At 45.8% G+C, this 21,141-nt stretch overlaps 1 protein-coding gene across 4 annotated transcripts in view; it reads right to left on the reverse strand.

Annotated features, from left to right (window-relative positions):
- CLPB (ClpB family mitochondrial disaggregase) overlaps positions 1–21,141 on the reverse strand; it is a 138,349-nt gene that overhangs the window by 104,560 nt on the left and 12,648 nt on the right. For all 4 annotated transcript variants that reach the window (XM_087433403.1, XM_004433954.3, XM_087433402.1 and 1 more), the window contains exon 3: positions 5,096–5,182. In XM_087433403.1, coding sequence (XP_087289529.1) covers positions 5,096–5,182 — 87 coding nt within the window. The remainder of the gene's footprint in view (positions 1–5,095; positions 5,183–21,141) is intronic.

Raw genomic sequence — 21,141 nt, forward strand, 5'->3', positions numbered from 1 at the left:
AGTATTTTGTTTTTTTTTTTATTGCTGAGCAGTTGTCCACTGTATAGATGTACTATAAACTGCTTGTCCATTCACCAGTTGATGGATATTTGTGTGATTTCTAGTTTTTGGTAATTATGAATAAAGCTACTATAAATATTTGCAAACAGGTGTTTTTGCACATGAATGTTTTTTATTTCTCGTGGACAAAGACCTAGAAGTTGCTATTGCATAAACATATGTTTTACCTTTATAAGAAACTGCCAAAGTGTTTTCCAAAGTGGCTATACCATTGTGTTCCTATCAGCAATGATAACTATTGTTCTGCATCCTTGTCAGCACTTTGTATTGTCAGTTTTTCTCAATTTTAGCCATTGTAGTGGTGTCTCATTGTGATTTTAATTTGCATTTCCCTAAATGACTAATGCTGAGTATCTTTTCATGTGCTTATCTGCCATCCACTTCTTTTTTGGCCAAATGTTGGCCCAAATCTTTTGCCCATTTTTTAAAAATTGGGTTTGTCTTTTAATTATTGATTTGTAAGAGTTCTTTACATATTCTTGATACTATTCCTTTATTAGACATGTGTTTTGACAGCTTCTTTTTTGAGGAATTAGAAATTATAAGAATCTAAATCATACTGTTTTTCTTCCAAACCACCATCACCCTCTGATGAAGGGAACAGAAAAGACAAACTTTCAATTTACAAACACGTTAGTGCCACTGGACAGAGGGTCAAGCAGTATTCGGTACCTGCTAAAACTCATAAGATTATTTCTACCTCAACTATAAGCACCAAACCAACATTAGGCTTGAAGGAAAGCTACATCTGGAGAAATGGCTGTCCTATAAACAGCTTTTGGCCCCCCAGGCTCTGCACCTCCCAAAGCCCTGTTCTGGTCTGCCAGGCTCCTGGAATGGTCAACAGTCGTCACACTCCATTGCTGGCATTGTCCACTGGGAAAGGTAGGAGGCTCCTAATCCATCCTTCAGTGAAAGAGCAAACAGTGAGGCCTGTGGCTGCTTGGACATCAAAGTTGAGCAAACAGGCCTGGCAGGCCCTGCCTCTCCGCCTACACATCCTGCAAATGCCATCTGAAGGAGCTTCCCCAAGGGGGTCGTGACTTTCAGCTTGTCACAGCACACATCAAAGTCTGCACCACACACGAACTGGGTGCATGGGTTCGAATCAAGTCGCCCAAGAGCGGATACTCAGCCATTGTGTCCAGTTTTAAGCCTGTGTTTTCCCAAGTAATTAAGCCTTCTTGCTTATGAACTTGTGACTAAGTAAAGCATCACTGAGAGGTTGTAACATCAAAGTGCCTTCCACCGTCTGTCCATGTTTGATAAAATTGGATTTCTTTCCCTTCTTAAAGAAAAACTAATTGAATTTAGCTGAAGCCTGGGTATATTTGCACGAGTCGGTGAGGGCTATGCTAAGTCACAGTGATCATCCTGGGACCCTGTGGCTTAGCCTTTAGCTGGGCTGGGTCAGAGTTCAACCCAGAAGGAGGTGCCCAGACTCGGGCTGAACAAGCGCCTGGGGCCGAACAAGCGCCTGAGGCCGGAGGCTTATGGGGGGCTCCCTGTGGAGAAGGGGCCAGCCCCAGGGACTGCTCCTTGAGTCAATATGACACCCAGGCTGTTACTAGGGCTGGCAAAAGGATCGTCCTAGTAGAATGTTGGTAAATCTTGGGTAGAACGGCTACTGAAGACAATGGCCATCACATTACTCGAGTCCTTGATGTCAGCAGTCCGAGTAAGCTTCTTAAGGCAAAGGCTGTGACTGCTTATACTCTGAATCCCCCCATAGCCTAGGACATCAGCACCCACGCAGCACAGTTTTAAAAAATGTTTGCTAGATGCATAAAATGATAATATAAGGGGATGTCAGAAGGAAGTTCTTCTCTCCTGAAGAACCAGACTCTCTGTAGCTCCTTTTGGCCTTGTTCATCAGGAAACTTCAACCTAAACTAATACCTGATTCCACTAATTTCCTGATTTACAATGAGTATAGCACGGTCCCATTTATGTAAAATTAGACACACATGTAGATATATATACACAATGATCAATTTCTAGATAGAAGGAATTCAGGTGACTGCTACTTTCTTCTCTATATTATTTTTACAAAAACAATAAACCTATTTTTGGAAAAGAAAATCTCTGGTTCAATCCTGATACAATTATCTTTCCTTTTACCAATATGATTTCTGATCTTGATCCAGTTTTAACTCTCCCATGTACACCTATGGTTGTATTTTAATTTAAGTCACGTCCAAACCCCTTTTTGGAAATAAAAGGAGTGAATAAATTATAAATTAAGTTCCCATGCATACTTTTAAAATTCTGTTCTATAGCACTGTATTTTCTATTCAAAATTAAATAAAATAGTAGTCTTTACTCTTCAAAATTAAATAAAATAATAAATACATACATAAATGAAAGTTCATGAGACGTTAATCTCCTTAAGGACAGAGATTATTGTGTTCTGTATCCCTAAGGACCTAACACACGAAGCAGGCGCTCGCCAGAGACAGCTGAAGGTGAGATGACTGGGCTGCTCTCAGGATCTCTCCCGAGCTTGTGGGCTGCCAACACTCTAGAGAGGTGAAGGGTCTCTGCTCTCGGCCTGAATCAAAGGGTGCTGCCCCCCTACTTTCCCTTCATCCAAATCCAATTCAAAGGTGGTGGCATTTCAGGCCTGGCTAATATGATTCCTGAAGGGTTTGGTGATTAATGAGATGAGAAGCAGCACACTTCTAATACGGAGAACCTTACTGGCAGATTGTGCTGGCTGGACGTGATAATCCTTCAACTCTCCCATGGCACCTTACCGACGAGGCCTGCTCACCCTGACCAACGTACTGGCATTCCCTTTAACCAGATTCTACTTTTCCTTTGTTCCACAGCACTCCTTACCTTCTAATACATTGTGTAGTTCACTTATGCATTATATTTATTGTTTATTGTCTGTGCCTCTCTCCCCCTAGGGACCACCACTAGTATAGGAATAAGCTCTATGAGGGCAGGGATCTTTGTCTGCCTAGAACAAAAAATTGTGATATAAATAAATAAATCCAACTTGAAAGTGTGCTGTTTAACACAGAATAAAAATCTGTCCTCCCTGGGTACTGGAAGGAAAAGGAGGGCACAAAATGGACACTTAAAAAACCAGTAATTAGTCCTAGGAGTCAAAGCAAGTAAATATAAGCTTTGCTCAACGAGCATCACTGATTTGCTAATGGCCCTGAATGAAGACAGAGCAATCAGTTAAACCAACAACTCACCAGATTCAGAGGGAAGTGTCCCCAAAGCACATCTACTAGCTACCTGCTCAGTGACTGGCAGTACTCTTAAGTATAGTGTTGTTTCCTATTCAGTCTCAACACTGAAAATACTACACATAGAAGGGCACACACTCCCTCCCTTTTCTGCACCACTGGCTATCTCTTGCAGATAGAGGTACTTGCAAGCTGGGACAGAAGACTGGTGGGCGGGGTGGAGGTGGTGGTGGGTGGTGTGTGGAGTATGAGTGGTGTAGAGTAAACACATGTGTGTTTGCGTGTAGAGAGGTCTAACATGGGCACAGAGAATAAGAACTCATCATTTATAACCTGTAGTACATATATTATCTCATTCGATACTCACAAGAATACAGCAAGAATCTACTCTGCTGCCAGATTCAGTCCCCTCACACCCTCTGCTTTGATAATATCCTGTTCACACGGCTCTAAAATCACTGATTACACTATAATGTCTCTCTACCTGCCTTTCTTTTCCTCATTAGACTGCAAGCTCCCAAGGTCTCTGATTCCCCAAGGATTAGCACAGAACCTGGCTGAGAGTAGGTATTTACCAAACGTTTATAGAAATAATTGATTTCAGGTGAAGAAACAGGGTGTCCCTAGAACACTCAAATTCAATTAAGAGTCAGAACCAAGACTGGATTCCAGATATCTCAACCTCAAAGCCTATTTACATCAATTTTTCTTTTAAAGACTAAGTACTTGGCACTAAAGAGGCAAATAAGGAGATGGAGTATGAGACCAAGTTCACGATACAGGAGCAGAGGAGAGAGACCTCTCTCTCAGCCAAGTCTCTCAATCAGTCTGAGGCGGAGCCACCCTTATATTATAAAATCCATGTTTTGTTGGTTTCCACCACATTTATGACCCTTCCAACGGTGGCCAGTACTGGCAGATAAAAGCTTTAAAGATCTGCTGGAAGGGGAAATTAAAATTGGTACTTCCAACTATCAATTTCAGTGGCTGCTCCTAAAGTGCCCAGTCTGCTTTCTTTGAAAGTATCTCTTTTTGCTCTTTTTAATTAATTATTTTTCACAATCACAGCTAGAGACTGGGGTGGAAAGGCAGCATCCAGCACAAGCCCGGGATCTGGTGGAGGGAGGCAGCAGTAAGGTATAGTAAAACACACAACCTTTTCAGGCAGCCAGACTAGGCTCTAAATCCTGTTTGTGTGACCTTAGACAAATCACTTTATCTCTCTGGGCTTTAATTTTCTCTGCTGCAAAATAAGAATGATAATATATATCTTGTGGGGTGATTGTGAGAATTAGAGATAACTCTACACAAAGACTATTTTTATCCTTACACAACAGCTACACCTTGAAGGAAGGAGGGACTGGGTAGGGAAATAGCAGGGCCTCCAACGGGAGGGAAGGAACAGACCCATCTTCCCTAGTTTCCATCAGAACCTCCAAAGAAACAGCCCAGCGGAGCCCTTGATGGGGACAGTGACTGCAGGCATCTCAACACTGACTGATATTGGATAACGAAGACATGATGAAAACCAGGCATGTACACTTAACCACTTACAACAGGCTTTCAAACATTTCGTTGCTTGGATAATGCAAACGACTTGCCTAAGGTCACAAAGCCAAAGAATGATGGTACTGGGATCCAAAGCTACATCTTCCCTCTCCACATCTCCTATACTCTCCATTGCACCAGGTGTAGACTAGTACTTTAGGCTGAGTCCATCTCCCTGCCTCTGGAGAAGAGAGTAGGGGGACAGGCAAGGGTGGGAGACGATTCAGGGATGTGGTCTGCAGAGATCTGGCTAAGGAAGCCCTGTGTGGAAGGAGATCTCTCACCTGTCATTTCGGCTGATGGCCGCCACCATGAGTGCTGTCCAGCCAAGTTTGTGCCTTGCATTGACATCTGCACCTTCTGACAAGAGCCTAGAAAGAGACAGAGGAATATTTTCAACGTATGGCTTATCATGCACGTAAGAGTAGAATAAATGAGACAGTCAGTAAACAGCAAGGCTGGATGAGTCCGGAAATAGAGGCCTTTGAGAACTAAATACCCATCCCAGCTCCTCTGGCCACTCTCTCCCCAACCTAGGAGGGAGGGCTTCCCCTTATGTCTCTCCCTCTTCCCTTAAATGAGTCTGCCCCCTGCTGTTATCCTCCCAGCCTTCTGAGAAAAGAGTGTGCCGGCCCTACCTTAAATACCCTGACGCTCCCACTCCCTTGATCCACAATGCTCTCTCCCTGCCTCTCTGCATATTCTAATCCTGCTTTCATGCTATGAGATACAATCCTGGCTTGAGGACTCTCTCCTGAGAAGGCTTCCTTGACTCATCCAGTCCACGGATCTCTCTTCCTTCCTTAGAATTCCCAGTGCTTAGCACCAAATGCCCAATGACACTTCTTATCTAGGTAGTTCCCAGTTTACAAAAGGATCACATTCATCTAGTTTATCTGTACGGTGGCTGTTTGGAAATTGGAAATCTTTGAACCCAAGGAAAGATGGAAAGAATGTTAGAAATGCTAGATTAGGTTTCTAGGAGAGTCCACATGAGCCTTTTTGACTCTAAATGCCAATGCCTAGCATAGTAGGAGCTCAACAGTTGTTGGATAAATTAACAAACACAGGGTTTTATAAGTGTACCACTAAAAGCCTGAATTCTGGGTCCCGGGAACAGGAGGCCCGGCCCTACAATGTGGGGTGGAGAGACAGAAGGGGAGTAAACAGAAGCAACCCTTACTGAGCGCCTACTACAAGCAGGAACTTCAGGTGCACACTCTCATCTACTCTTCACACAAGCTTAAGGAGCTGACATTAGTCTCCTCTTTTCATGGATGAGGTAACAGGCTCAGTGAGGTGAAACGACTCACTGAGGGTCACAGAGGTAGTTAAGGGGCAATACGGTGACTAGAACCCAGGTCGATAATGGCTCTACAGCCTGAATCCTTCTCACCTCACCACCCTTCCTCTAGACTGAACCTGGCTCCATGTAACATAGAAGACGAAAGACTAAATTGACTTCAGCAAATCAACACATGCATGTCCTGTGCTAGATTCTGGGATGGGGGTGAGGAGAGGACATGGGGTCTGCCCTAGGGAAATACAAAATTCAGTTGTAGAGGGAGGACTCAGGATAATAGGAGATTAAAGCCTGCAGTGTGGCTTCCCACCAGAAGTGCTGCAGGAAGCCAGGAAAGGAGAGAACGAAAGTCGCGGGTGATTCCCCAACAAGGCAGGATCTGCTTATGAGGAATGGGTGGAGGGTGTCTGGGGGAACTGGGAGGCTGCCTACTCTTCAGTGGCTTCTAGCCGGAAAGGGCACTGGCAGAGAGTCCAGAGGCTTGGGTTTGAGTCCTAGCAATATGCTTGTGCCACAATCTGTAGTAAATGCTCCTCTGGAGCACGCCAAATAAAACCTCTGTGCTGTCGAAGTAAGCAGGTGACTAAGGCTTGGGAGGATGAGGAGCCACACAATAGCCTGTGCTGATGCAGTGAATGAGACAGGCACTGCCAAAGCCAGAGCGGGAGACAGACTAGCAAGTACATAACTACACATGGGATGAGAGCTATGAACGGGGACTGCAGGTTGCAGGTGCACGACCAGGGAACCTAACCCAGTCTTAGTGACCTGGAGGCCTCTCTGAGGAGGTGAGGATAGAGATTTAGCCAGACTGAAGCGGGTGAGGGAGGGGAAGGAGCATTCCAGGCAGAGGTAAAGCCTCTCACCCAAAGGAAAAGGCCCTGAAAGGGTTTGGCATGACTAGGGCACAAAATGCGAGGGGAGAGTTTCGAGAGAGGAGCCTGGGAAATCCTAATCTCTCACCTCTAGTTTGGAGGATTCTTCTGGTGAAAAGTCCTGGGCCTCTTACTACATATACTTTTATGCAGAAACAATTTTCTATGGCCAAGAATGTTAAAGAGGCTAAGAACCCTGAGGATGACCCTTCTGTGAGACAAATCTCTCTCTGCATAAAACCTCCTTCCAAATTTACAAACCCTACCCTCATTTAGCAGGCCAGCTGGTACAGTAGAGAGCACATGGTTCTGAGAGTTAAGAGAGTAGAGTTCTGATCCTAACTGTGATTCTGATCAGATGCCTTCACTTCTCTGGTCCTCAGCCCAGAAGACTAGAAAATCAGGATGGGCTGAAGCAAATCCAAGAGGTTTCTGAAGGAAAAGTCTTGAACTGTGCCTTGAAGAACACGAACAGTTTAGAGATGAGGGAGGAAGTACCCGCCAGTCAAGAAAAACGGCACAGGATAGTATTCAGAAGCAGGGAAGGAATGGCAAGGTATATTCAGAGCCCAGTAAGTAGATCCATCTGGGTGACAGTTCAGCAGAGAAACAGTTGCCGAGGTATACAGGGCCTGCTACAGGGCCTCCAAAGCCAGGCTAGGATGCCAAGGCAGTGGGCATAAACCGTTTCTGAACCATGGACTCCTTTGAGAATATGATCAAAGCTGATGACTCTCTCCAGAAAAGTGCATAGGAGCACATACACTCCAAAAAATTTTTTTTGTTACATACAATGTCCAAGGTTCCCATGTTTATAGGTCCCCGTGAAATCAAAAGTGTACCTAGATTAAAAACTCAACCTAAAGGGTGATAAATGCCTGGCACGCATGCTACCGTCCTGCACTCCTGCATCTAAGTCAGAAATCACGAATCTCTCTCAGCACCTCTTTCCTGTGGAGCCTCTGCAAGAGCCTCAGAATCCTCATCAACACTGGTTCCAATCAGACACCATCAATTAATTGAACCTGGCAACAGAGAAGAAACCTTTCTGCCATTCCTTAGACTCTCACCATAAGCAGTGGGGTTGTCACTGAAGGTTTTTGGGCAAAAGAAATTATAATATTAACCTATGAGTTTAAGCAGGCTGAACCTGAAAGGGGAGAGAGTAGACAATGAGGACACGGAGACCAGTTTGGAGGCTGTGTGATACAGACCACAGGAGACGAGCTAGGGCAGGGGATGAGGAAGCAGGACGTGGCTAGGAGGAACCCTGTGCAGCCAGAAGCCCTCATGCCTTCAGTGGGTTCAGTGACCCGTGTTCCCTGCCTGGGCCCCGAGAATTCTGGAAGCAGCACTGCTCGGGAGCCAGGGCTGAAGAAAAAAGATTGAGATGCCTCCTCCTCCTGCCCCTTGAGGCTGAGGGTAGCGTAATAAAGAGACAAGGATGAATAAAGGGCTTTGAATTAAGTTAGACCTGGATTCAAATTCTGGTTCAGCTAGATAACCCTGAGCAAATCAGTTCCTTGAGTCTCGGTTTTCTCACCTATCAAATAGGGATGATAATCTCTAGATTGCAGGGATACCAGCCCAGTGCCTGGCATAGAGCAGGTATTCAATACAGGGTGGTTTCTGCCTGCCACCCTACCCTACCTCCATCCCTTTGATGGAACAGTGTTCTAGTCTCAAGCTGGTAGTGGCAGGTTGGCCGATACCCAGGGACTCTATGACAGGGTCACACAGGAAGACCTGGGTAACTCAGCCAGGCTGGCTCCAGCCACTTCTTTTTTCATTTATTTAACAAACACATGCACGCACTCACCCTGTGTCTGGCCACATGCTGGCTACTGACGAGGAGACAAGACAGAGGTCCTTGCTTTCCAGGGCCTGAGCCAAGCAGAGTTTTCTTTTTCTCTTGTGTGTGTGTGTGTGTGCGCGTGTGTGTGTGTGTGTATTTCTGTTCATTACTTTTTTTCACAAATAACTATGTTTTAAGCTATGCTAAGTACACAATAATTTCATTGTTTTTAATTGCTGCATAATTCTCCATAGCACATCCACCACATTTTCCCTTTCTGCTTTCCCAGGGATACCCATCCAGGAGCCTCTCTCCCCCAGCCACCAAAAACAATGCTCAAAGAACATCCTCTCACATGTCCCCTTTTGGACCTGCGTGAGTACCTCCCTGGGGCATGTACTTGGAGTGGGCTCCCTGGATCATAGGGTTTGCATGTACTTGATTTGACTAAACAGTGCCAGGGTCCTCTCCAGGACAGCTGCCCCATCTACTCTCCCACCAGCAGGACGGGGGTGTTCCTGTGTATCCCTCTCCCTGCCAACATTTGGCAGTAGCCAGCTTCCTAGTCACTGCCAGTCCAATAGGTGTGAAGGGATATCGCGCTATTGTTTTAATTTGCATGTCTCTGATTACCAACAATTTTGAGCTACTTGTTATATGGGTGTTAACATTTTGGGGTTTCCTTTTCTGTACACTGCAGGGTTTTCTTTTAAGAGGAGGGATTGCTGGGAGAGGGGTCTTCTCTAAACTTGCTATTCTTTCAATAGACAGAGTAGATAGAGCATAGGGCAGAGCCTGGAGACCTGGGTTCTAGTTCCACTTCTCCACCTCCTACTCTAAAACCCTCGGGAAGGCATACCACAGCTGTAAGCTTCATTCTCTTTATGGGATCATAATCCCTGCCACTTCACAGGAGTTGTAGGAAGCGACCCTGCAATCTGAAGGAAAGAGTTCTACAAACCTGAGGGGTCATTCCTTGGAAGCAAATCTTAGTATTCTTCAGTGAGATTCCAGCCTTTAAGCCCTGCCCAGCTTCCTGACTGAGCATCATTCTTTGCAGCCTCTTGGGGGCTCAGGTGCAATGGAAAAAGCAATGACCCTGGAATCCAAAGGCTGGAGTTCAGATTCTGGCTCTGTCACTTATTAGCTGTGAAATGGGGGATATTAATCCCTATTGTGCAAGGGGATTGTAAGGATCAAAAGAGATACCACATGGTAGAACTCCCTAAGGAGTGGTGGCACCCGATAAATCAAGGAAGGGCCAGAACAAACATAACCACCACGCCAAGCGAATCCAACCAGGAACAACTTTTCCTCTTTCAGAGCTGGGTGGGCCTCTCTCCCACATGCCCCCTGTGCAGAGCAGCCCCAAAACTTAAGATTTCACCAACCCAGTTCTTCTCCATTCTATTTTGTTGCTTTGCAAGTGAATGCCCAGCGGGCAGTCATTTCGAAGTCCTGGGCCAGCTGGGCGGGTGGCTGCCTGCTGAGAGTGGCTGAAAGGGGCTCTGAGGCCTGAGAAAGCCACCCTTGCTCTCCCCTGTGATTTTCACCAACGGACAAAATGCAGCAAGTGAATTAATCTCTTTTAAAAAGAGCAATGCTTGTGACAGACCACGGTGTCTCCGAAAAGGTTAGGATTCCATCATCCCTGAGATGATGAGTGGAATGCTTAATGCAGGCTGCCACTCAGGGCAGAGTGGCCTGTGTCCGGGGGCTGGGGAGTGGGGGTGGGCACTGCAGGCCTTTCTGGTCTCACTCCAGACTTGCGGAAGGCCCTTCCCTAATGAACTAGGTCTCATGCTTGGCAGGGCAGTGGTGGGTGACACTAATTGGGGATGACCCTGGGTAGCAGACAGAGAGGAGACCACACTAGCAGGCCAGAGTTGAATCCCAGCTCTTGCCTAACTCGCAGGCAGTAGAGAGGGGTGGGAAAACAAGCAGCAGAGACCTCGGTTCAAATGCAGGTCTGGTCCTTACTGGGTGGGCAGCCGTGGACGAACGAGTGATTTAGCCTCTCTGACCCTCACTTGGTCCCCTCATCTGAGTGACAGCTCCTGCTCTCTCAGCCTGTTTCCACATCTGTTAAAAAACGGACAGGAGCCCACTAGCCCTACTGCATATGTCACACCAGGGTACCATGAAGAGACAATGAGACAAAATATGTAAAAATACTTGGTATGCAATAAAGCACTGTATAAACAGAAGAGTCTACACTATTACAATGATGATTTTCCAATTAGTGTCTACCCCATTTAAAAGAAGTTAACAGAGTAAAGTAGGATGACACATGAAAGGTATACACAGAACTTGCAACCTAAGTGCTCAAAATTATCTGTGGATTGATAAATGAACGGTCTCAAATCTCCAGGCAAGAGGAGTTCCCCAGTCCAAGAGCTGAAGATTTCCACGAGAGGAAATCAAGGGGAAAGCAAAGCTGCTCCGATCTTTCAGGGCTCCAGGAGAGTCCTCAAGGCTGTGGCCCAAACGGCCAACAGTGATCACCTCTGATGGGGGAGGCCGGGATGAGGGAGTCAAACTTTCACTTCCTGCTGTGAATGCTTTTTTATTGTTTAAAGTTTTGTTGTTGTTTATAACAATGAACATATTATTATTTTTTTTTTAAACAAACTTTCTTAGGGAAAAAAAACCTTACCCTTTCTTCCTCCAAGTAGCCTTCTCTAAGACAGCCTCGATGCTGACACGATGTCCTGTGCTAACCTGTATCAACAGTTATCACAGTTTCCTTGTCTCACTCCCCAGGAGTCAGCGTGGTCCTCTAGAAACCTGTCTTCATCTCTTCACTCCCAGCGCTGGCACAGCAGCGGGCACACTGCAGGGCTTAGGGGCTGAATGAATGAATGTCCGCAGCACTTATCTATGCAAATCTCTCACCAGTACATCTCTCTTGTGTTGCAATTACCTGTTCTATACTTAGAACTTAGGCTCCTATGTACATGTAGAAGGGCGTGAGCTTCTCACTCTCAGGGCAAGGAAACTCAGACACAGGCCTGAGGGCTGACTCCATGGATTCCAGTCATGGCTCTCTCAGTAACTAGCTGTGTGACCCTGGATAAATCTCTCTGTCTCTCTGGGCCTCATTTTTCTCTGCGGTAAAATAAGAGAACTGAATTAAATGATTTCTCAAGTCCCTACCAGTTCTATTATCTTAGGGTTTTAAATATGTGTAGCATCAAAATTGAGAAGTGGATTCCTAGCAGACACAGGCATCAGCAAGACTTCCAAAGCAAAGAACCGCTCAGGCTTGCTGTCTGTAGGAGAGAGGGAGCAAGTCCCACACAGGGATACAGGGCAGTTCTGAGTTATTCTGGCTAACCAGCTCTTCCCACTCAGGGGAGGGAGGTACCACTTGATTTTTCTTCCTCCTTCTTTATCACCAATCAATACAAAGCGGCCACTGAACTTCAATCGTGCATTGTTCTAACTGATTTCCGGATCCTTCGCGTGAACTGGCCCTCAGCTGCAGCTGGGGAGGGGGCTGCAGGGTGGGGAGTCCTGTCCCACCTGCATCAGAGGCCTGGAAGCAGTGAGCCATGCAGACTCAATCATGATCGCTATCTGGACAACAGGGCCCCGGCTGGAGCCTCGCAGAAGGTCCTGTTTACAGTAATAACAGAACCAGGTCGCTGCTGTCTGAGCAGCAGCAAGGCGCCTGGGGCTAGAATCCACACACAGCCTCCATCTGCGCCTTAATCTACCCAGTCAGCCTGTGCTGGGAGGGGCAGAGCAAGGGAGGAAAGGCTGCTCTCAGACCCCGGCCTGGGCCAGCTGACTTCAGGCAGGGTCCTGCCAGGCCAGCTGACTTCAGGCAGGGTCCTGGTGCTCTAACTCCACAGACACAAGGCCTTGCTGGCATCTTTTGCATTCGCTACTTGAACTGAGCACTCTCCTTCAAGGCCCAGCTCGGGACTCTTCCTCTAGGAAGCCCTCCAGATGCTCTCACTCCGAGTGAGACCGCCCATCCCAGCCATCGGACCTGGACTACTCCAAAGGGAAGTGGTGGGCAGTGAGGGAGGAGGACGGGCATTTACGCAGCACGTACAACATGTGAAGGCGCACTGCGCGACGTTGCCTCCACACTTCATAACTAGCTATTTCCTATCATAGAAAGTTTTAAAATTTCCAGACACGAAGAATGATCTGCAGAGATCAATCAGTCCAGTCCTTCCTTTTATACACACAGATATGGGGGTTCAGAGAACATCAGTCTTGGAATAGACTGATCCGGATATGAGCCTGCATCTGTTTCTTCCAGGCTGTGTGACTGAGGGCAGGTCATGTTAACCTCTCTGAACCTCAGTCATCTTACCTTATCAACCTGTCAGACCTACCAAACAAGTATGCTGAGATGACCAAAGGAAATAATATACGTGAAAGCACTAACATTTTTGTCATTATTACAATTCTTCTATTTGCTCAAAGGCACACAGTGGAGGAGCTGTATCAGAACCTCACCGAATACTGCTGGATTAATTGGAATCAAGTCCAATGCGGGCCTGACCACTCTTTGTCCCATTTCTTATACAGTTTCTAGCAGGAATTTGGCACACATTAAAGTGCACAGATGATTATTATTTTTAACATTTTATCTTGAAATGATTTCAAACTTACAGAGCAGTTACAAAAATAGCACAAAAAAACTCAGAAATATCCTCAGATATTTATCACTCAGATTTTGCCTTGTTACATTTCGCCTCACGTGCTTTTTACCTCTCCTTTTCTCTCTCTCTTTCCTGGACCATGTGAGAGTTTCAGACATTATGCCCTTTTACTCCCAAACACTTGAGCACGTATTTCCTAGTACAAGGACATTCTCTTACATAACCACTAACTACCAATGATCAAATTCAGAACATTTAACATCGACAAAATATTTTTACCTAATATACAGTCCATATGTAAATTTCTTCAATTATTCCAATAATATCCTTTATAGCAATTCCCCCAGTGATCCAGACGTGAGCCAGGATCAGTATCGGAATCAAGCATTGCACGCATCTTCAGTTTCCTTTCATCTAAGACAGTTCCTCAGCCCTCCGTTACTTTCATGATACGGACATTTTTGCAGAGTAAGGCTGGTTTGTTTGCAGAATGTCCTTCAATTTGGATAACAATTTTTTGAGGAACCACTTCCTATTATTCATCCACTCACTCCACAAACTCTTCATGAAACTGGTTAATATAGGACTCTGAGCAGGATAGTGAGGGCACTTTGATAAATCGTCCTTGCCTTCAAGGCCTTCACTGGACAGCTAGACACCTGGCAAAGGGCTAAAATACAAGCAAGCACTGTGGAATAAGGTGCCATGTGAGTGTAGGTCAGAGCAACAGAACCACAGGGGTGACTGCCTGGAGGCAGAGGCATGAGCCGTGCCAGAAAGGATGGGTACAAGCACAGATTCCCCTAATGATCTCCTGGAATCCTCTACGGGAAATATCTCTGCTTCCCCAAGCAGTGTGCGCCATGGTTGGGACTCAACAAAACACGAAAACCAACAATACAAGGCCAGAAAGGGGAAGGGGTGGCCCAGGGCACCCTCATCTGGGTACTTCTGCCCAGGGCTATATGACATGTCCCAGTCAGCAGCTACCTTGGTAACTTGGTGACAAGAAGGAAAGGCCTGTCTAGGCAGCTCAAGTGTGGGCAAGGGCCATGGGCGCCACCTACTGGCACCACAGCAGGACTCTAGGCTGCTGTAGAGGGCAGCTGGGCAGCTGGCTGCTGGCCAGGAAGCTTGTCACACTATGGCAGTGAGATACAGAAGTGGCTCAAACTTCTCAAATAAGGTTGGCACTTGAGCCACCAGTGCCAAGCTCCAGAACCCCATGAGATTTTCAGCAAAGAATGGACTGCGCAAAGCCAACCACAATACCTGGCCCCCTACATGGGTGGCGGCAAAGGTTTCGTCTTCGTTAATTCAGGTTCATTCTAGTAAGAAAACTTAAGCAGCCTCTTTTCCAAGCCAGGCTCTGTGCTGGGCACTGAGCGTACAGAGATGAATCAGACATGGACCCTGCCGACAAGGAGCTCCTAGTCTGAACTGGAGGTGGGGAAATGGGACAAGCAATTCCACGAATAAGTGCTTTATCACAGGTGCTCTGAGCACACAGCATGTTTGGCTCTTCATGTCTTGCAAAGCTCTTGAATGGTGGAGTTCAAAAGAGCTCACATTTCTTGAGCAGCCCACTATGTATCAGGCACTTGACATTTATTAGCTCATATGATCCTATGACTAGAGAAGGAGCTGAATCTTACAGAAGGTAGCTGACTTGCTTAGAATTACATGGCCACTAAGTGGCAGCTTGGGACTGGAGCCCATGCTCTCTCTATGAACTACACTGCCTTCCAGGGCACACATCCCATCTTCTTCTTCCCTTCTTTTCCACATTTAGCCTGGGGCCAGCACATGACAGGTATCTGATGGGACTAAGCAACTGACAGAAAACGATAAAGAAGGAAAAGCCTTAAGTAGAAAGGAGGTTATCTGAGGGATGGAGATACTTAGATTAGCTCTGCTTTCTAGAACCTTCCCCCTTGGAAGAGACCTTCTTCTCCTAGACTCAAGATGAGAAAGGCCCAATCCATCCCTTCTTCTTCTTCATGGTAGTCTCCATACTACCACCACTACTTTCGTAGTCACATGGCAATACAATGCTTTAAAGTGGTCTTGCCTTTAGGTTAAAATAAGCTTGGCAAACAAATCCAATCAAAAGGTTATAGAAGTACAGAAAGCCTGGTTCTCAGTACACTGGGCTGTCTGTAAGCTTAACAGAATCTAGGAGTACAATGCACTGCCAAGAAAGCTAATGCAAGCTCTGGCCATATTAAGAGAATCATAAAATCTCTAACAAAGGGGATCACTGCCCTGCTCCTCATAACAATGGTCATGCCACACTGGAATTTAGGAGGGCACCAAAAACTCTGTGACCATTTCATTAGAAAATAACTAGGATGGGGAGAAGACCTGAAACCACAGTTTAGGGAACCAAGGCTTACTTGGCTTAGAGCTCTGTCTCCCAAGATTTAAAGGTCTGAAACAGGAAAAGGGAGCTGCGTAGTCCTAGAGGGCAGAGCGGGGACCAAGGAGGGGAGCTGCAGAGGGAGCTAACTACACAGGCAGCCCACCATGCGTCAAGAGCTATGCCAGGTGCTTTCACACATATCACTTCAGAATTCATCACAAGATAAAATATCTTTCTAATTACGAAGTGCCTTTGCCCACATTACTCCAACTGCTCAGAATATCCTGCCATCAAGTTCCTTGTATCCAAATACTACCTATCTCCAGGCCCAGACTAAATGCCACCTTGTCTATGAAGCCTTAACTGTTCATATGTACTAATTACAATTCTCTTACCAGGATGCAAGTTCCTTGAAAGGCAAAGGTCATCATGATACACCTTTATGCTCCTCCTCAATGGCGAATGGGGCATATTGCTCATAATGGGCTTTAGGAATGAATAAATGCCAAAGAAGATATACAAATGGCCAATAAGCACATGAAAAGATGCTCAACATCATTAGCCATCAAGGAAATGAAAATTAAAACCACAATGAGATATCACTTCACATATACTAGGATGGCTATAATAAAAAAGACAAATAATAACAAATGTTGGCAAAGATGTGGAGAAATCGGAACCCTCAGATTCACTGCTGGTGAGAATGTAAAATGGTATCCAAAGTAGTCACTTTGGATAACAGTCTGGCAGTTCCTCAAAATGTTAAACACAGAGTTACCATATGACCCAGTAGTTCTACTCCTAGGTATCTACCCAAGAGATATGAAAACATACCTTCACACATAAACCTGTACACAAATGTTCATAGCAGCATTATTCATAATAGTTAAAAAGTGAAAACGCAAATGTCCATCAACTGATGAATGTATAAATAAAATGTGATATATCCATACAATGGAATATTATTCAGCCATAAAAAGGAATGAAGTACTGATACATGCTACAACATGGATGAACCTTGAAAACTTTATGCTAAGTAAAAGAAGTCAGACACAAAAGGCCATATTGTATGATTCCATTTATATGAAATGTCCAGATATGGAAATCCATAGAGACAGTCAATTAGAAGTTGCCAGGGTCTGGGGTGAGGGGAATGGGGAGTGACTGCTAATGGGCCTGGGTTTTTTTTTGAGGGAGCAGTAATGAAAATGTTCTGAATTAGACAGTGGCGATGGTTGCATAATCTTATAAATATACTAAAAACCACTGAACTGTATACTTTAAAAGGGTAAATTTTATGGTATGTGCATTATATCTTAAAAGAAAAAAAAAAGAATAAATGAAAGAATGAATGCTTGATCCTCCCTTCGGGAGGCAGGGAGTGCCTCATACCTAGGGGTGCCCAAATGAGGGCTGGATGTTACCCATCAGATAACCTAAAGAGGGGCTTGAACACTGGAGAGAAGGTGAGGCCACAGACAAAAGTGCCTTGGATCCTGTCTGACCCATGTGGGGGCTGTAACTGAGCCACAATTGGCCCTGGGAAGAATCTTGCTCTGCCTGCCAGACTCTGAACCCCTGAGAATTCCAGGGGCCTCCCCCAATTGTTCGTGCTTTACATCCTGTCCCTGCTCACTGTCCATCTGCAAAGGCTGGTCAAACACAGAGACTTCCCAGGAGGCCTGGGTGCTACCCCTGCAAACAAAAGGTCATTGAGATGGAAGCCTGAGCTCAGCCTCAGAGAGGATTCTTATGCAGCCTACTTCGGCCTCCCATCCACATGAATGGAGGATCCTGGAGACCAGTCAGCCTGCCCGGCTGCTGTACCCTCCCGCTGGGTAGCCTCTGGAGAATAAAGAGGGTTCCATTCAACCAATCAAACAGCCGGCCGGACTCTATCTGTACTGTGTGCCTCTGAGTGCCCAGTCAGCCCTATGTGACTAGCGATGGTAGAGGCAGGAGGAGGTGCCATCCACCTTGCTGTGACGGCACAGCCCGGATGTGGAGACACAAGCATGAAGCAAGTGAGGAGAAAGGCGAGAAGGTGGAAACTAAACATGATACCATATGGCTCAGGCTTCGGGCTGTGGGAATTTTGAGAAGATCAGCATGGGCTGGAACAAGCAGTGAACTGCAGTGAGAAAAGCACACACTTTGGATTCCACGTGGGCCTCGGTTTAAATCACAGCTCTACTACTTCTTAGCTGTGAGACAGTAAGCACTAAATCTGTTTGAGCCTCAAGTTTTCTCATCTGGAAAATGGACATAACACAATCTGTTTTGCAATACTATAGCAAGAAATGAAGATAATACATATACGGTATTTAGTACTCTGCCTGACACAGAGTGAGTATTTAACAAATGACAGCTATTATTACTAGTGAGGGTGAGCTTTCTGGAAGAGGAAGGGCTTGAGGTGGGCAATGAACCATGAGTAGGATCTAGACAGAGAGAAGAACAGGGGTGGAGCTGGAGCTGGAAGCACTGCAAAGGCTCACAGGTAGGAATGAGTAAGCTGCATGTTTGGGACAGGGAGAATCCAAGTCTGACTGGGGCTCCTGGGACAGAGGGGAAGGCCAGGCTTGGCTGGCAGGAGTGTGTGTGTGGCGGGGGCGGGGGCGGGGTGTTGTCGGTGAAGAGTGGAGTGAGGGGAGGACAGGTAAGGGGTCTAGATTTAACAGTTTATCTTCAGGAATCTTGTGGACTCCCAGTAAGGAAGACAGAAGTGGTTCTCCCTTTAGCTAGACAACATCTCCCTGAGCCTGGAAGAGTGCCGGAGGAAACTGTGACCCGGGAAAGCCCCTCTCTGCTGCTTCAGGCCTCACAGCCTCCTCATCTGAAAGTGAAGTGGTGGGCTACTTCAGGCAAAACACTCAAGCAATCCAAATTTCTGTTTCATCATCTGTGAAGTGGGGCTATAACTTGTGCAGTTGTGAGAATTTGGTGATTAAAGCCTCATGTAAAGCCTGCTTCAAAAAAAGGCACTCAATAAACATCAGCTACTATTAGTGATATTAACAATGTTATTAAAATATTATTTTATATTTTATGTATTTTATAATATACATATACAAGTAATATCTACAAAATAATATATACAAAAATTATGTCATTAAAGTAATATGCTATAAACATGAAATAAAATTCTGAATATATATGGGTCCTAAAAAAAGCAGTGGTAAAACTATACACGATAGGCTGTATGTGAGTTTAACATTCATTTACCTTGTGTTCATTAGTCTGGGGGTCTCTGAGTACCCACACTATTGCTTAAGAAAAATGTAGAGGGTAAAAATTGAATATCCAGAAAATTCTATCCAATTCTTTAATTTGTTTTGCTAATTAGGGGGCAAAAACCTTGTGTAATTAACAATACCTACTACATACTGAGCAGTTGGTATGTGCTGGCACAGCACTAAGTGGTTTTTCTCATTTAATACCCACAGCAATGGTGTGAGGTAGGTCAATTATCATCCACTTTGCAGATGAACTCTAAGGCTTGAGAAGTTACGCAGCTTTCCCAAGGTCACTGAGCTAACAAATGGCACAGCTGGGATGCAACCTTTGTTTTCTCAGACTCCAAAGTCCTTACCACCATGCTTCCTGCAAACGATATGAAAGCCTCTTGGGCAGACCCACCGACAGAGTCGCAAGGAGAGAACCACTGGTTGCCTTAGGAGGACTTTGGGCCTGGGACCCTTGCTCAGAAGGGATGAGAGGGAAGGAAGCAGGAGGCAGAAGAGCCTCAAAGTTCAAAAGTGAGATTTCTGAGAAGGCCTTTCAAACAGGACAGGGACAGAACGAGAACTGTGAGGCGAGCAGCTAAAGTGAATGTTGTACGCCTGGTAACATGTTAGCTTGACTGTTTTCAATATTCCTGGATTTCTCTCTGTTTCTAGGTTTCCGGGAAAATTCCTTGGGAAAAAATCCAACCGGTTCAGGCCATGTTGATAGGATTTGTGTTACGGCCATGATTGAGCTGGCATTTTCGAGAAGCAGCACTTGGTGACAGCAAAGGTGGCGGGGAGACAGAGCCTGACAGCTGCCCCTGCTGCGGGGCCCTGGGGACTGCAGCTCTATGGCCTACACTTCCTCAGGGCGGTGGCTGGGTCAGTGCCCAAGAAGATCCAGGCACACACAAGGTAGGCACTCAGATGGGCTCCTAATGTTTCTCAGCAATCAGAATGGTGGCTGATCATATCAATCTCCTCCCACCCCTACCTTCAACGCCCTCCCCCAACTCAGCTGCCACTGCTGTCAGAATAAAGACAAAGCTCCTTACTCCGGCCTCTAATGCCCTGCAATGGCTGCTTGTTCTCTGGGCTCCTGGCACCCCGCTCTGAGCTGCAGGCCCATTGGCCTTCTTCAGTCCTTCACACTTGCTATTGTTCCTCCTTCCACAGGGTCTTTGTAAATAAAAGTTCCTTGTGCCAGGAAAACTCTTCTCATCCTTCTTCACCTAGGTTAACTCCTTGTTCCTTCGGAGCTCGAGCTTCCTCTGGGAAGCTTTCCCTGACCAGAGGAAATCTATTAGAGGCACTTAGAATTCTCTGTACTGCTCCTTTGCAGCATTTGTCACAGCTGTAATTTCACATTTGTATGACTGATGTCTGACTGGGCTTTAAGCTCCATGAGGCGAGGCCTATACACATTTTTGGCTTACCACTGATCCATCAGGGCCTAGCACAGTGCCAGCATGTTGTAAGCACTATTTGTTGAATGAATAAACGATCGAAGCATTCTCCACTTTTATTTAGTTTTTTCAAAGGGAGGTCAGTCCTCTGTTTAGAGGTTTATTATGACTGTAAATAACTACTAATATTTGCCTAACTCTTTGCCACTTACAAAACACAATATTCAATAAGTATTTGCTAACTATTTACATGAACAGCGATGAACAACACAGCAATGGTCTGTCACCTCCAAAACGCACAGAATTGTGACAGAGACAAAGGAACAGATAATCCACCCCAAGAGAGGGTGATAAGTGCTATCACAGAGGAAATACAGGGTGCTACGGGAATCTACAGGTACTTGGAGGGTTAGGGAAGGCTTCCTGGAAGAGGTGACATTGATAACCCAAAGGATGAGTAATTTTCTGATAAGAAGGGATCACCTGTCTGGAACTCTCACCAGATCCTGGGAGGGTGATCAGACAAGTATCAACAAAGATATTTTACAATTGAGGACACTGAGGAAGCTAACGGCCACAAAGCCAGGAAGCAGCAGGGCCAACTAGAGGCTCAATCCCAGGGCTGGACTCCTTTTCAGGGACATCCCTTCTCCACCTAAGCCACCCTGGCAGGCCCGGGCTATTCTCTGTTCATGGGCTTGGCCAACCACCTGATTCCACTGGGCTTCTGGGCGGTTGAC

This window comes from Ceratotherium simum, chromosome 7, assembly GCF_057802395.1.
Source record: "Ceratotherium simum simum isolate JZ-2026a chromosome 7, ASM5780239v1, whole genome shotgun sequence".
Taxonomy (NCBI): Eukaryota; Metazoa; Chordata; class Mammalia; order Perissodactyla; family Rhinocerotidae; genus Ceratotherium; species Ceratotherium simum.